Source organism: Anomalospiza imberbis, chromosome 20 (assembly GCF_031753505.1).
Source record: "Anomalospiza imberbis isolate Cuckoo-Finch-1a 21T00152 chromosome 20, ASM3175350v1, whole genome shotgun sequence".
Lineage (NCBI taxonomy): Eukaryota > Metazoa > Chordata > Aves > Passeriformes > Viduidae > Anomalospiza > Anomalospiza imberbis.
The window spans coordinates 8231812-8247556 of NC_089700.1; the positions used below are offsets into that span (position 1 = coordinate 8231812).

At 45.0% G+C, this 15745-nt stretch overlaps 1 protein-coding gene across 7 annotated transcripts in view; it reads left to right on the plus strand.

The window, feature by feature from the left end:
• Nucleotides 1–15745, plus strand: part of VPS53 (VPS53 subunit of GARP complex) — a 63455-nt gene that overhangs the window by 24739 nt on the left and 22971 nt on the right. For 6 of the 7 annotated variants that reach the window (XM_068210605.1, XM_068210609.1, XM_068210608.1 and 3 more), the window contains 7 exons: nucleotides 1426–1504; nucleotides 2358–2501; nucleotides 3780–3922; nucleotides 4561–4702; nucleotides 6085–6189; nucleotides 9491–9585; nucleotides 14283–14525. In XM_068210605.1, coding sequence (XP_068066706.1) covers nucleotides 1426–1504; nucleotides 2358–2501; nucleotides 3780–3922; nucleotides 4561–4702; nucleotides 6085–6189; nucleotides 9491–9585; nucleotides 14283–14525 — 951 coding nt within the window. The remainder of the gene's footprint in view (nucleotides 1–1425; nucleotides 1505–2357; nucleotides 2502–3779; nucleotides 3923–4560; nucleotides 4703–6084; nucleotides 6190–9490; nucleotides 9586–14282; nucleotides 14526–15745) is intronic. The other variant, XM_068210606.1, reaches the window with a different exon arrangement.

The following is a 15745-nucleotide window of genomic DNA, read 5'->3' on the forward strand; positions in this document are numbered from 1 at the left end:
GTCGTTGTTGTTGTTTTTTTCCCACTTCTTTTCCTGGAGAATGATAGGTTTGTTTCTGTGATGCTTTCTCCCATGAGCTACAAGTGCTTGCTTGTAGAATTTAAGCAGGAGTAAACCTGTAGCTGTGGCTTCCTCCTTACTGGTTAAATTTCCCCCTCCTATTTCAACCTATTAGTGAAATTCCTTTTGTTTCCCACTTATGAAGTTGTTAACTGGGCGTCTTTACCTGGAAGAGTAGAAGAGTCTCTGAAAATTCCTGTGAGGCAGAGAGCTTAAGTGAGAATTATTTTTGACACTGCAGGCAGGAAGCTTTTCCAACAAAATCCCCATAAATAAATCCTGAGGAAGGCAGGTCATACATCCAGTTAAATCACAGATATAAAGCTAGATTCCAGCCATCAATTTTAAAGGACTAGAATTTTCTGCATTTGGCACCATGAAAGAATCCAGCATTGTCAGATCATCTCGTAGGGTTTTGCTATTAATGGAACTCAAATGAGAAGATTAAAGAAGCAGATCATTCCTTGATAAGGTTGAGGAGTCTTAAACAAGCACGAAAAAAAAAATCCCAAGTCTTCTCCCCACAGTCTGAGCAAACATTTTCACAACAGTAAATGTCGCCAGTCTTGCTGAAGTATCAATCTCAGTGGAAAAATCCACTGTTTGAGTGATCAGTTTAGACCTGAAAGCCTTTCCAGTATAATAAAAACTGGTGGAAGAATTCAGGGGCTGCAGGGGGATAGAAGTGCTTCACTGTTTGCTTTGGCTCTTTCTAGTGTGTGTAGGCATTTCCATTTCCCTAGAAGTATCAATTAAGCTGTATTGACTTTTATTTCTGGAAATTGGAAGCTTTATTCTCTCAGCCCAAATAAAGAGCAAGGTTGTGGTTTATTCTACTCCCATTTCATACCTTTGCTCTTTTGTGCTTCTCTAAGACAATGAGAATTTATAGGGTAAAACCGCTGCCAGCTGTATTCATTTAAAAGTGGATCAGTACACCTGGAACTGGGAAAGGTTCGTGGTGAAGATTGAGACATTGTGAAGCTTTTAACGTGTTAGAAACATATTTCTGTTGAAATGTGGTCAGCATAAATGAATTTCAATGTAGATCACACTGGCATTAAAGGCCTTTCAAATAGCTGATTTCTCAGCTGATTAACAGGCCCTTATTGAAATATTAAATAGCAGCAGGGCAGGAGAATCCAGGACATGTTCTGCTGCAGCTGAGGGGTCAGTGCTGTGGGGAGTTGTCATTCAGGGAGCAAAAAGTCTCTCAGTTTTGACACACAGACCTTCTGAGTGTGGATGTTTTCTCCTCAGCATCCTTTTGATCCCTTACAAACCTTCCTGCAGCTGCTGGTGTTTCAGCCACCTCGCAGGGAGGTTGTTGAGGCACCCCCAAAGCCCTTCTTGTGTCCCCCTCAGGGTGAAGGCAGCTCAGAACGAGTTGGGGCAGCAGATCCTGGCTGACTTCGAGGAAGCCTTTCCTTCCCAAGGTACAAAGGTAAAGTTCTCACTTTCCCTCTTCCTCCCATTGAAAAGTGTCACTGAGAACGGTTCTCTACGATTGTTGCTGGATTTAGTCTCATTTTACCTCTAGGTTTGGTCTCTGCCTGTTTCAGGAGTTTCTTCAGAAAGCAAAGGGTGATTTTGCACTGTTCCTGTCAGAATGGTGTGGGGAAGTGCCACCCTTCACTCCGCACACAGCTCCTGCAAGAGGGCTGCAGCCAGGCAGGGAATGCCCCAGTAATTCATCTGGGGGTTTCCTTGGGGTCTCACCCAGTCCCTGGTTATTTGTTGGTCACAAAAATCAGTGTTTTGTTCAGAGGAAGCCAAGCACAGGCTGGCTGTTGACACAGTACCACCAAGTTTGTGTCTGGTTTACTCAGCACAGATACAAATCTGGGCTGGGGCTAATGCACCAACTGTGCTTCCCCAGCATTGTGCATCCAAAGATTTGCAAAAATAAGGGGAGTAGGTGTGAATTTAAATTTACTTCCAAGAAAACACCAATTCTGTCTTTCAAAGTACCAGCTCTGCTGGTTTCTTCATACAAGTGACAAGTGCAGGAATGAGGGCACCCTTTGGAACAGTTGATGAAGGGCAAATCTGTGTCTGTGAGAAGCAGCACCAAAGCAGCCTTTTTTTTTTAAAAAAAAAAGTTTCTAAATTTTCTGCCTTCACCACAGAACAACTTCACGGTCAGTGAAATGGAAGCAGCTCAGTTTTCATGCAGCAGTAAATAAAGAGTAGCAGCAGAAAAGAGAATAATAGGAAAGAATAAACCTGGATGCATTTACAATCATCCATTCAACTTATTTAACCTGAAATCATTTTCTCCCTGTTTATTTTGACAGAGGACTGGTGGGCCCAGCAATGTCCTACGTGATGCCTGCCTGGTAGCCAACGTCCTGGATCCCAGGATCAAACAGGAAATCATCAAGAAATTCATTAAACAACACCTCTCAGAGTATCTGGTCCTTTTCCAGGAAAATCAAGATGTAAGGGAAGCTTAGCAAGCTCCATTTGGATTTCACATTTTGCTCTGCTGGCATTCATGCTTCCACAGGTTCCTGTGGTGAAAAGTTTTTATCCCAAGGGCTTGGAAGCACTGATTATGGGTGTGATCTGGGGTGGCTGATGAGCTGGGAGTTGGTGTTATCTCTGGCAGGATTTTCCCACCTTAGACCTCAGTTTCTCAGATTATCACAAGAAATGTTTTCTCTCCACATGTAGAATATAAATAAATTCATGTTAGATTTATTTCCTGCCTTCAAAGGGTTGAAAAATGAAACTGTGAAAATTGCAAACTCAACACCAGCACCCCCCAAACAATCAAGAAACACCCCGAAATGCTTAGAAAGCTGAGGGGGAAGGAGTTCTAGGAAGTTAATTATCTTTCTAGCTAATTTTTAAACTTCCTGTGCACATGCTAACAGCTTTTTTAAAAGTTTACCATAACCTTCTTGAATTTGGCAAAACAACCCACACAAACCAAAATCACCTTTAGATCAGAAGATATTTTATCAATTTCAAGTGTTTGACATAGAATAGAGAAATGCTAAACTGCTGAAGTTTAAATAACATTTTTCCATCAAAGTTTTCTCGATTAATCTTTCTACTTTTTGACCAGAAAACACAATTATTGAGGAGAAAAAAATTCCATCCTGCTCAGCTTGTAAGAATTTTAGTTGGAGTTTAAATGTGAGCTGAATGTAAGAAACCAGGGATTGCTGCACTCTCATCCCACTGTTGACTTTAACCTCTCTGTCTGAAACAAAGAGGGTGGGATCAAATGAAATATTATTGGATTGAATTTTCAATAATCTCTGCATGATTTAGGAGTACTGTTATCCTCATTTTCAACAGAACTTGCTCTCTTAATTCGCACAAGATAGGATTTTCAGTCTGGCATGTGTTTAAGCACTTGGAATCCCAGAATCACTTAGGTTGGAAAAGACCTTTCAGATCCTTGATTCCAACCTTTGCCAAGTCCACTGCTAAACCCTGTCCCTAAGTGCCACATCCACACATCTTTTAAATCCCTCCTGGGCTGGTGACTCAGCCAATTCCCTGGGCAGCCTGTTGCAGTGCTTGATAACCCTTTCAGCGAAGAAATTTTTCCTGATACCCAGAGCATTCAGAGGATGTTAATCAACGTAAAACCAGCTCTGATCGAGAGAGAGCGGAGCTGCAGCAGCAGCCCAGCTCTGAATATTTGCAGCTGCTGCTGCTAAAGGTGCTGGTGGTGCTAAAAAGTCCCTGTCCCTGGGGTTCAGGTGGCCTGGCTGGATAAGATTGACCGGCGCTACGCCTGGATCAAGAGGCAGCTGGTGGATTACGAGGAGAAGTACGGGCGCATGTTCCCCGCCGAGTGGTGCATGACGGAGCGCATCGCCGTGGACTTCTGCCACGTCACCAGGTGAGCCCCACGCAGCTCCTGCTGCCTCCCCTGAAAATAAAAGGTTGGCTTGGCTCCTGCCACGCCTGGTCAGTGTCTAAAGGCAGGGTGCAACTATCTCTGTGGAATTGTCCGTGGTTATAAGGAAGCGAGGAGGGAAAAGCCTGAGAAGTGTTGCTAAAACGATGAGAAATTGAAGTGATGTGAAAATCAATTTCCAGCATAAAAGAGGTAAAAATCAGTAATATTTCAGGCCAAGTAGAATAGCATGAGCTGACTGTGGTGTGAGTGCCTCAGACCAGGCTCTTTGCCAGCCAGAGAGAGGGAAACAGAGGAAGGTGCCAGGTGCAGTCCCAGTAGCACCATGGCCTTTGTTCTGGGACCCCAGTGGGAGTCGCTGTGCTTCCCAAGGTTGGATCCTCAGGGCTTTCCCAACTGGCTGCTGGGAGAGGGGGTCCTGTTACCCACAGAGCTCGGAACAACTGTGGTTGTGTTTGAAATGGGATCTGCAAAGCAGTTTTATGTTAGAGAGCCTCTTAGGAATTAGCCTGAATTTTGTGATTAAAGTCTCTCTGGGGAATGGACTGAGTTCCAGTGTTAGGTTTCAGACCTTTATAGAAAACCACATTTGTTTTTTCTATCTCCCCTCTCTCTTGCAGGGCAGAGCTCTCTAAGATCATGCGCACCAGGGCGAAGGAGATCGAGGTGAAATTGCTTTTGTTTGCAATTCAGAGAACAACCAACTTTGAGGGGCTCCTGGCCAAGCGCTTCTCAGGCTGCACTCTTGCTGATGGCACAGTGGTAAGGGGATTTCTGAAGAGCTCTCCTTTACTCAGCAGCTTGCTCAGGAGAAAGAAACCCCCTCACCTACAGCTCATGTAGTGGAGACTACAAAAGGTGTCACCTGCAGCCTCCCCTTGCTCAGGGTGTTCAGTGTGACTCTGCTCAATGTGACTCGTAGTTGGAAAAGTGATTTTTAGTTGTGTAGACTGCAGAGAAGATGGCACAGGGCTCACAAGAGTGAAAAATGCATTGCTTATGTGCTTTTTTGGTTTTCCTGGGGCCCTGTGCTGTTTGAACCACATAGCTATGGAGAGCCACAGAGTGATCGTGGTGTGGTAACTGCCTTGTAATGTTTGTCCTCTACATGTCAGTGACACATCATGACTTAAAGTCCCCTCTTCTCCTCATTTCTGGGTGCCACACATTCACCACATGGTACCAGCTTTCAATCCCACATTGTTGGGTCACTCTGGCTTGCAGGGACATTGGTAGCTTCTGCTTTGTCTCTTTTTGTAGATTGTAAAGGCAGAACCAAGAGAAAAAACTCAGGGAATATCTCTGGAGCCATCTCTGAGCTTTTCCTGCCTGGAATCTCAGCTCAGAGCTCTGCCAGCCAAATGCCCTGGCAGCACAGAGCATGTGTGCCTCAGAAGGCACTGGTTTGAGGTTGGCTTCTCTGTCCAGCTGGTGTCTTGAAGCCTGCCTGGATGTGGTAATTCAGCCTCCAAGGAAAGCCTGCTGGACCCACTGGTCATTTGCTGTGGGTGCTGCTAATTAAAAGAGGAAGTCCTGTAAGGTTTTTCGTCCTGGCTGAATTTAGAGCTCTCAGGAATATGGCTTGCTTTATTCTGACAAATTTCAAACAAAATTTGCAGCTTTAATTAAATTGACCTCCCTGGGTTGTTACAACTGAGAAAACCAGACGGGGAGGGTGTGGTTTCAAATGACAGAAAATCCTGTGTTTCCCCCTTTCTGACACGTCTAGAGGCTGTGACACTCTGGCTGTCATTTGCCCTGTTTTGTACCCAAAATGAAGGCCACTATTATAAATAGCTGGCTGGTGAGTGCAGAGGGGGAGACAAACAGTGGGAGCAGCAATTTGGGGTTTATTGCAGGGCAGAGTTTTGGAGCTGCTGTTGTGGGTTGTCCCAGTGGAGACCACACACTTTGGAGTGGGGTTTGGGGGAGTGGAAATGTCACACTGGATAAAATGTCACACTTTAAAGGAGGATTCAGGCATCATGGAGGGATGGAGAGGGAGCCAGGATCTGATCACTTCTGCTAGGAGAAGGCAAATTGCTGGGCGGTGCTTTGAAGGGCTCAGGAAAGCAAAATGTGGATGCAGCTGTGTGCCAGAGGGACAAAACTGGCTGTTCTCTGAAGAGCTTCCTCTTTTCCAACAGAAGAAGCCAGAAGTGCCACCTCCTTCCACCAACCCCTTTCTGGAGGATGAAACTGGGGCAGAGGCAGATGAGATTGTGATGGAGAAAAGTGATACGGACAAAGTAAGTCTTTGAAGTTCTCAGTTGGCAGCCTCTGTCAGAATCTCCAGTGGGGCCTCAGCTTTTCCCATCCCATTGATTTGAAAAGTTTGTTTTCACAGCAATTAATTTAGTGCAGTTTTGATCCTTTGTGCAGCATTCAGGCTCCCAGTACGACCATGCTTTGCTCTGGCTCACTTCACTGAAACCAAAGCAATCTTTATTCCAGTTAATAGTGCAGAGACAACCCTGCCATGTGAGAGTGAGCTGGATTCTGTTCCAGCCTGTACAGCAGCAGCCCAAATGTAACTACAGGATTTCTGTCAAAGTGAGATGAAATAGCTATTTGGGTTTTCAGATCCCCAAAGAAGCTCCTCTACAAACAGTTGCAATTCATATTTTGCCCTGTCAGCTAAGCAAACTGTCTGGAGTCACCAGGCAACTCATTGAACTTTCAAGTGTCAGCTTTAGATTTTCACTCCAGATAAATCACTTCTGGGATTTTTATCTTTGCAGTGCTTTTTATCCATTACCTCTGCAAAGCAGGCAACACCTAACTGCTTCTACAAGCACAGGGCTTCCAAAGCCCTCTGCAAGCATTAAAGGGTGAATGGTAAATGCAATTGTTTTAATTGGCACCAATATCAAAGACTGTATTTTTTTTTTTATACACCAGATGGATGTTTTCTAAATGTTCAATTGTGAGTTACTTGAGGCTGGTACTCTCCTCTTATTTAGGGGATTTACAGCCCTGTAAATGGGCCATGTACAGGTGTATCCTGATGGGTGACCAGGGCCTCAGGACCTACTCAAATCCATGCCCCTGGGGAGATCAGGAGGTGGGAGCTCTCCAGCACCACAGTCTGGTGCACTGCATCCCCTCCAGATTTTCACATGAGCAAGGCAGCCCCTCTGCCTTCATCCACAGCCAAAGTCCTGAAACAGAATGGTTTAAGCAAGGTTTTGCTCTTTCCGTTAAAATACAGCTTGGACAGTTGGTATTTTGTGGATTTTGTCAGTGAGACAGAGATTGGGACCTTGAGGAGACACCTCTGATGCATTTTTTTGGAAGAGCTTGCTTTCCAATACCTAATGAGTGGAAGGTTGGCTTGGATGTGCAGGGTTGAGATGAAAGGACATCCTTGGAGAAGCCAGTGGTGTTAGGAGGCAGGTGAAGAGATAATTGCAACAATGAGGGCTGGTTTTATTGAACAGCAGAATGCAGCAGTTCAGGAGCTTCTGAGAGAGGAACTGCTGTGCTCCCTGTACCTTGTGAAGCCATCCATGGAGAGGAGACATCCCTGGAAATGCAGTTTGTGGTGAGGCTGCCCTTTCCTTGTAGGAATGCCCTGTGTCATTGTCACAGGGCTGGGCTCTGCTGCCCTGCAGCCTCCTGTGTGCCAGGTGGGCTCCAACATTTCAGTGTCACAGTGCCAGCAGCTGCTGCTTCGTGCTGGGAGTCTGGAGGTGCTGCAAGTCTCATCTTGTGCTGTCACTGCATGAAGAGCGGAAGGGACACAAAGAGTTGAAGATGAAGGGCTTTCAGTAAAAGAGCCCTTCCAAGACACCAGTCCTGAAAATTCAAGACACTTGGGAATCTAAGAGGGAGCACAAGAACTTTTTTGGGGGGGTGGGGGAAATCCATACTAAAAAAGCACCTCTTTTGGTAATCCTAGCAGTTTGATTTAATCTGTTTACTTTGGATAGTAATGAAAGGAAACTGGGCCAGCTGCAGACCTCCTTGCTGTGACAACAGTAACCTTTTATTATTTCCATCAAACTCAAGGAGGAAATAGCTTAAACATCTGCAGCTTTTGGACAGGGTTGCACGCTCAGAGAAATACAGCTTCAGTGCTACTGTTAAAAGATTTAGTATTCCTTCCACCAGACACGCTGGGAGCAGCGTGGTGCAGAGACACACAGAGAGCCAGGCCTGCTTCAGGAGCTGGCTCTTGCAGCCTGGTGAGTGGTAAACATGGTGAATCTGCAGCCTTGTGCTGGCACTGCCACGCCAGGGGTTTGGCAGATGGGAGGTTTCTGTGATTCCCAGCCATTTTTTTTCCTCCCAGCTCCATGAGTGAGTGTATCCTGCACAAAAAGGCACTGGCAGAGGGATTTGGGTGGAGGATGCCTGGTAATGGTTCTCTCCCAAGGCTCTTAAATTCTTCATTCAAGGCTCATAGAGGTGGTCTGGCCTCCATAAAACTATTTCCTCATTTTAGGTTTGTAGCCATAACTTGGGATTCATCATCTGGGGCTGAATTGTTGCTGAGAAATGTTTGCCTTGTCACACTCTGATAGTTCTGCCAAACTCTTAGTGCCACCTCCTCTGTTGTTTAGGAGAGAAAGTCCTTTAGGTTTTGCTTCTTTGGTTTGGCTTTTCTTGCACTAAAAAAAAAAATCAGCTGGAAAAATTCATATCTTCATTGGCTGGGAGCTGATCTTGGCTTTTTGTGGAGAGAGAAGCAAGAATTCCATTCCAGAGTCACTGCAGCCCTGTTTGCTGCCAATGAAAAGCTGCTGATCTGCTGGGAAGCAACAAGAGAAATTACCTATTAGTAAAAAAGAATAATAACAATCTAGCTGTAAGGCAAAAAAGAGCTTAAAGGCCCTGCCCAGCCTGGTACTTAAACATGCACAAATTTAAGTGTGTGAGTAGTCCCAGTGGCTTTGGTGAGCTGTGCTTGGCCATGGTTAGAGTGCAGCACTAAACTCAAATGAGGGTAAACAGGATGGCTCCCACATGGCACCTGTGCTTAATGCTCTAAATGTGATTTAAAAATAGAAATCTTTGCATCCCCAGAAACATGTTTCACAGTGAAAGCAGGCCTGTATAATTCTGGCTCCTCCAGTAATTACATGCTGTTTATCTAAATAAAATTCATTCAGATGAAGCTTATAGCTTTGAGTTATTGCCCTTGACATTCTAAAATGTAAGGGTTCTTTAATCTTGCTCCCAAATAACTGCTACATTCTATCTCAGAGGGGACTAGTGGAGCCTTGTTACTGCTTGAAGGATTCAAGGAGATTTTATTTGCAAACTGCATTAAGATTCTTCAGCTGAAATCTGTTCGCTTGGAGCAGCCTTCTCTTTAAGGCTAAGAATATTTTACAAGTGGAAAGATAATTCCTTGGATTGCTAACAGCTCTCTGAGAAAGAGGGAAGACTTGGATATAATGACATTTATATGCTTCAATGATTTGACAGCAAATTTCTGTGTTACAATATCTCTAAAGATTTATATCCTTCTGTGCTGTTGCATTGCTGTTCCTTCAAGGTCTTACAGGGCAGGTTTGAACCAACATTCTAAATGTTTCCTTGCAGCCAAAGAAGCCAAAGGTCCCTGACAATCCTTTCCATGGCATTGTTTCCAAGTGCTTTGAGCCTCACCTTTATGTGTATATCGAGTCCCAGGACAAGTGAGTAACCAGCCTGAGCTTCAGGGTTTGTTTGCTTTTGGATGTGTTGGGTTGTGCTGGATTCTGTACTCAAGCTGCAGAAAATGAATATATTGCAACTCTGCTGCCTCATTTCAACAGGAGCAGTGTTTGTGGTTCAAGAAACGTTGAGTGGGGCCTTTGCTTGGACAAAATGAGTGTTCAGAGGGCTGTGGGGTTGGTTTTGTGTGTAATTGCAAAGGGCTGCTGGAATGGTGCCTGCTGCCTTTCTCTGGAAGAGGCTTAGAGTTCCTGAAATTACTTCTGTTGCCTCTGCAATTCCCACTGCAGACACGTGTCTTTCTTTCATCTCGTGTCTTCCACAAATAATAGTGTTGGGTTTTCTGTAAAATACACATGTGGCTTCGTGGCAGAGGAGTTGCAAGATTTTGCTTTGTGGTAATAAGTTGTTGGAGATCCTTAGATGAAAGCTGCTGTAGATGAGTTGGTTGCAAGATAACATTATCATTGCTCACAGACTGGGACTTTGTCAGGGGCTTTAATCCCTGACACCCTTCTTCATTTTCCTCTTTGACTTGCAGCAAAACAACTTGAATGAAAGGAGCTTTCAGCTTCAAGCTCTGAGAAGTTTTCAGGGCTCTCACCACACTTCCTTTTGCACCTCCATTCACACCAGGGTTTAAATAACATCTCAGTAACAACTGCAGTGCCACCTGAGACAGGAAATAGTTGAAAAAGGTTCAATTTAGTCTTTTAGCACAGATTAGTGGCTGGAAAGGAGGAGGTGCCTACTTGGTGTGTCTCATCTGTGTGTGCTCTTCTATCTTCCAAGGCTTTACACATGAGAGAATGTCAAACTTGAGGTTTGTAGAGTCCTGATTTTATCCAAACTCCTTGATAAGCATCTTAAAAAAGCTTTTCCATGTCCCATCAACTTTTTATGCTTAAAAAAAATCATTAAATAGCTGAAACCTTGCACAGTGCTGTGTCCTGCTGGGTTTAGGTTCTGCTCTGCAGTATAACAAAGGGAAACTGATATTTCCCCCCTGCCCTCAGCCAACTGAGCACAGACTTATTTGAGTATTTCTTCCCTTCTCACTGGGGGCCATTTTAATCCCCATTTTGGTAATTCTACCCCACTGTGCCCCTAGCCCCTTCAGTTGCCTGTTTTTTTTTTTTTCCTTCTCCTTTTCCTTTGCAATCATGAGATGTTTTATATTATCTTTATAGCCACAAGCTGCAGGGAGTTCAAAGAAAAACTGCCACAGTATTCCCCATGCTGCCCCTGACTGCCAAAAATTGCTTTCCTTCACGATTTTCTCTCTTCTTCTTCCTTTGATTGAACTTTTGAGGAATGTGTTGCCGATGTCTGAAAATGAGATGTTACTTAGATCATTAATTGTATGTTTGAGCTCTGAATAGTGAGAGCAATGGTTTGGTTCATCATTGCCTTAAATCTGTGGCAGAAAAAAGCCTGGACATTTTCTGCCAAAAAATTGTTTCCATACCCATTTAAAGAAACGTGGTGCCAAAATCTGTAGCAGTTTAAGAGGAGACACCTGAAAGAAGGAGTTTAAAGATGCTGCTCTCCACCCTCAGCTGCACAGTAAGTATCAGATTTCTGACCAGCAGAGCAGACTTCATTCCTGCCCCTTTGGCATGTGCATCTTCAGCTCTCCTTCGTGGTCAGCTGGAGCAGCAGGAGCACACAGACATGATCGGAGCTGTTCTGCTGGAGAGGAGGAAGAGCTCTGTCAGGTCTGCAGGGCTGAGAGTGTGCAGAGCCCTCCTTAAATCTGCTCAAAGGCACGTCTGAGTCGAGAGTGCTTGGAAAACTGGCACTTTGTGCTGTGTGTTTGCAGCCTCATCAGCAGAGGGGCTTCCAAAATCCCCAGTGCATGGAAACTGCTCTGCAGTGCTCCAGGTGTGTCAATGCCACTGCTCTGTTCACAGCCCTGGGCAGACCCAGTTTCCTGAGCACCCTGTTCTTCTCTCCTGCTGCTGTGAGTTCTTGGTTCTTCTCCTGGTGGCCAGAGGTGCAGAACAACCCTGAACAGGTTGAGTGAAAGAAAAAAACAAAGGAAGAGGAATGCAGGAATGAAAAGAAGCAGAATAGAATTCCCTTTATGTGATTTCATTTCATTCTTTCTCTTGGTTAGATTTGGTGAGTTCTCACTCCCAATAAATATGCCACTGTTAGGAAATACCGCATCTGCACCACCAGAGCATTCTCTTGGAGCTTTTCTGCAGAGTCTGTTGAGAAAATACTACTTTTCTGCAGCTCTCCTGCCTTCTGCATGTTTCATCTCCCAGCAGCTTTTTCTGCCAGACTCTCTGTGCCCCATTGTACCACACAAAGATTTGTGGCCTTCGTATCATATTTGGGCCAGCTGAGACTCATGTGAAAGTTTGCCATCAACCAAGGTGTGCATTAATGATGTATTAGTTCTTTTAGTGCACTATATCCTGCTGTTTTCCTTGCACCAGTGCCATTCTGAAATAGGAGCAGTCCCATAGCCTGGTTTGATGGGCAGCTTTATCCAGGTTGGGATCAGAACAAGCGTGAAGCCCCAGCACTGCTCTCCCAGCTCTTCTGAACAGCTGCATTTTCTCCTGCATCCCAGTTGACAAGACCTTGGGGGAGCAGGAAAATGCAGATCCATTTCACTTTGCCTCAGAGAAGAGGAGAACATGTGGGCTAAGCATAAAGAAACAAAAGCCATTGACATTCCTGACCGTGTCTTGAGACTGAGAGAAGGCAAAAAAAATCAAGTGACTGGTGACTGCTAAGAAAGCTCCACTCTTTTGCCCAGCTGGAGCCCAGCACAGATGCAGAGGTGGAGATGCAGCTGTTGAATTTGACAAGGAGTGAGCCACATCCTCTTTCCTTGAGAAGCTGCAGGAATCTGCAGGCTGCAGCACGTGTGAGCCCTCCTGCAGCCGCCATCTGTTTGGCTCTGCTACAGCTACAGAGGGAGGTAAATTCTGCTTTTCTGTGGCCCAACACAATCAATGCTTCACTTCAGCCTTCAATTGCTGCTGCCAGCGTGGGGATTTATCACATCAGTGGAGCAGCCTGATGTTTTTACAGTGCTTGTAGCACAGCTGAGGAGCTGTGAGTGTGGAATCAGAGCTGTGTGCAGTGCTCGAGCAATAGGCATGGAAAAAGGGGCTACTTGTCTGTCTTTGCAACAGCCTGGCTAAAGCTGGCCAGTGTTGCTGCATGATTGAGAGTCCTGATATTCCAAGCACATCTCTGGAGTTAAGTTTGGCCCAGCAGATCACCTGTGGTGAGGCAGCAACTTCTGAATTTATCAGGGAAGAGAATTGTGGGTTCTCTGAATTCTCTGACTTGTGGGTTCTCTGAATTCTCTGACTTGTGGGTTCTCTGATTCTCTGAATTCTCTGACTTGTGGGTTCTCTGATTCTCTGAATTCTCTGACTTGTGGGTTCTCTGAATTCTCTGACTTGTGGGTTCTCTGATTCTCTGAATTCTCTGACTTGTGGGTTCTCTGATTCTCTGGAATCAGAGGGTTTTCTCTCTCACAAAAGGGAAAGCAAAAAGGGGTAGAAACTGGGGGAAGGTTGTTGGTGGTGAGTTTTCCCCCTTTCACTGGTAAAGGTGAGAATGTGCTGCAGAGTCTCAGCCATTCTCTGAGGATTTGGCTTTCTCCTTAGGAGCCCTGGATCATGGCACAGCCCATTACACCCCCAAAGGTGTAGGTTGTGCCATGGGAAGGGGAGAGCTGTGGGAAAACCATATTCCAACTAGGAATAGAAAATACAGGAACTCCTTCTGGTCAGCAGAGTACCTCTCATCTGAAAGGCCTCTCTATTTCCCAAAATCCAAGCTTCCTTGAGGAAGGCTCTGTGTGTGTGTGTGCCTGGGGGAGGAGGTTTATTGCTGGAATTCATCTGGCAAATGTTATTCCATGGAGCTGAGCTGGACTAGGTCTCCAACACGGATGTGCTGTCTCTGGAGGAGTAGGACCAGAGGAACTCCCCAAGATCAGAAGATTCTCTGGTCCTGTGTTGATGGCTCTGGCCCTCTGCCATGCTCAAAAACCTTTTTGTCCTGGTGAAACGATGGAGTGAAGTTTATTGTTGCCTAAAGACTGAAATATTTGAGTAAGGACCAGGCTGTAATGAATCACTGGAGACAACAAGAGGGCTTTTTGTGCTTTTAAAAAGAGTCTAAGTAGGAAGTGCACTTTGTGCTCATGCTAAATAAAACTTCTTTAAAGGATGTGTGAAGTTGTGCAAAACCAGGTGGTATCCAAATGGGACCATGAAATGGCAAATGGCACACACCATTTTGAGCACATCCCTTCAAAATCCACATTCCCTGAGGTCTGCTGGGATGGGAAGCCTGACTGTTCCTTTTCCTGGTGCCAGGAATGAAACATGAGCACAGGCTTAATGCACTTGCATCAAATGTTGCTGAACTGAGTCCTGGCAGACCTGGGAGCTTTTATGTGTGGCTGGAGAACAGATTTGAAGCTGCCACTAAAACTCCGGAGCACAAAAGGTTTGGGCTGTGGAATTGTGTGAGCTTTGTGCTGGGAGCCTGGAGATAAGAAAGGGCTGGGAATACCCAGCTGCTATACCTGAACTTGCTGGTGTCACAAGACAGGACATCTCATTCTAAGCATTATTCCCTCTTTTCACTCCAATTCCTCCCTCAACAAACTCAAATATCTTTTTGTTGCCCACCCCAGGAATCTGGGAGAGCTGATTGACAGGTTTGTGGCTGACTTCAAGGCTCAGGGTCCCCCCAAGCCTAACGTGGATGAAGGAGGAGCTGTGCTGCCCAGCTGTGCTGACCTCTTTGTGTACTACAAGAAGTGCATGGTGCAGTGCTCCCAGCTCAGCACTGGTGAGCCCATGATAGCCCTGACCACCATCTTCCAGAAGTACCTGCGGGAATACGCCTGGAAAATCCTCTCTGGAAACCTGCCCAAGTGAGTTTGGCATCCCCAGTGCTGCAGACATCCCACTGCACTGAGGAGCTGATGATTTGTGAAGATAATTAATAAATATATCCTTGTGAACACTCATTTCCCTGTCAAACACCCCAGGTAGCAGCAGGATCACTCCATTTACTTCATGGTTTTCTCCCAAGTTCAGTATTTTGCACAGAGAAAAAAGCAGGAGAGCAATTGAGCAGTCACACATTGTTTTTCCTTTAAGGGCCTCTGGAGAATAGCTTCATATTTGGCTTTGATTAGCAGTCAGATTTGCAGTTTCTTGAAGTTCCTTTTGAAATGCCAGCCCAAGTCTCTTCACAGAGGCCTGGCTTTCAGAATTGCTGCTTGGGTAACCAGCTCATACTGGGATTTTCAGCTGCCTTAGCCCAACATCATCTATATGGCAATTTATAATGAAGGTGGTTTATTTCTGAGATGCTAAGTGCTTCCCTGTACCTCCCTCTGCTCTGGAACATTTTATCTCTGTATAAATAAGATCTGTAGATGTAAATCCAGTGAAAGGAAATCATAATGAGTTTGCACCAGGCTAAAGGTGCTCCTGAGAGGTTGCCAAACTCCACTGCAGATAATTTTATTTGCCATTTAACATCTTCAGTTTGTTTCCTTTGTAAACCTGGGAGCAGCAGAATGACTTTCTGAAACCAGTAAAATCTTTCACAGATGGAATGGGAGAGGGTTCCATCCAGACAAGTGGAAAGATAAATTTAATGTGTGTTCTCCATCAGGACCTCAGTTGCATTCTTTATCCACGTTTTTTTCAGTGCTCCATTTTTGCTGTCCAAGATAAATATCACTGTCCTATTTTTTTTTTAATGGATTTGGATTATAAAGAGTTGAGAGGTAGGGAATTTCCTGCCTCTGAACTGCTCTGAGTCTTTCTTTGTTGATACATGAACGTTGCTCACTGGAAGACAGTGGAGGGGAAGGCACATCTTCTATAATTTACTTTGTTGATACCATCAGCTTTTAAAACAGGCTGCCAAACTCTCAAATGCATGTGGACAGCTGTTTAGTGCTGCAGAGATAAATATGACAAGTTTCCTGATAGTTCTGAGATTCTTCTGTGATCTTTAATTAGATTTTGGATAACTGGCAGTGAAGGTGAAGCTACCTGGGGAAGACTGTGTTCCACTTGCATCCTAATCTATTTTCTTGTCAAGGAGTGAGTTGTCCTTTGCTTGAAGACCTGGTAC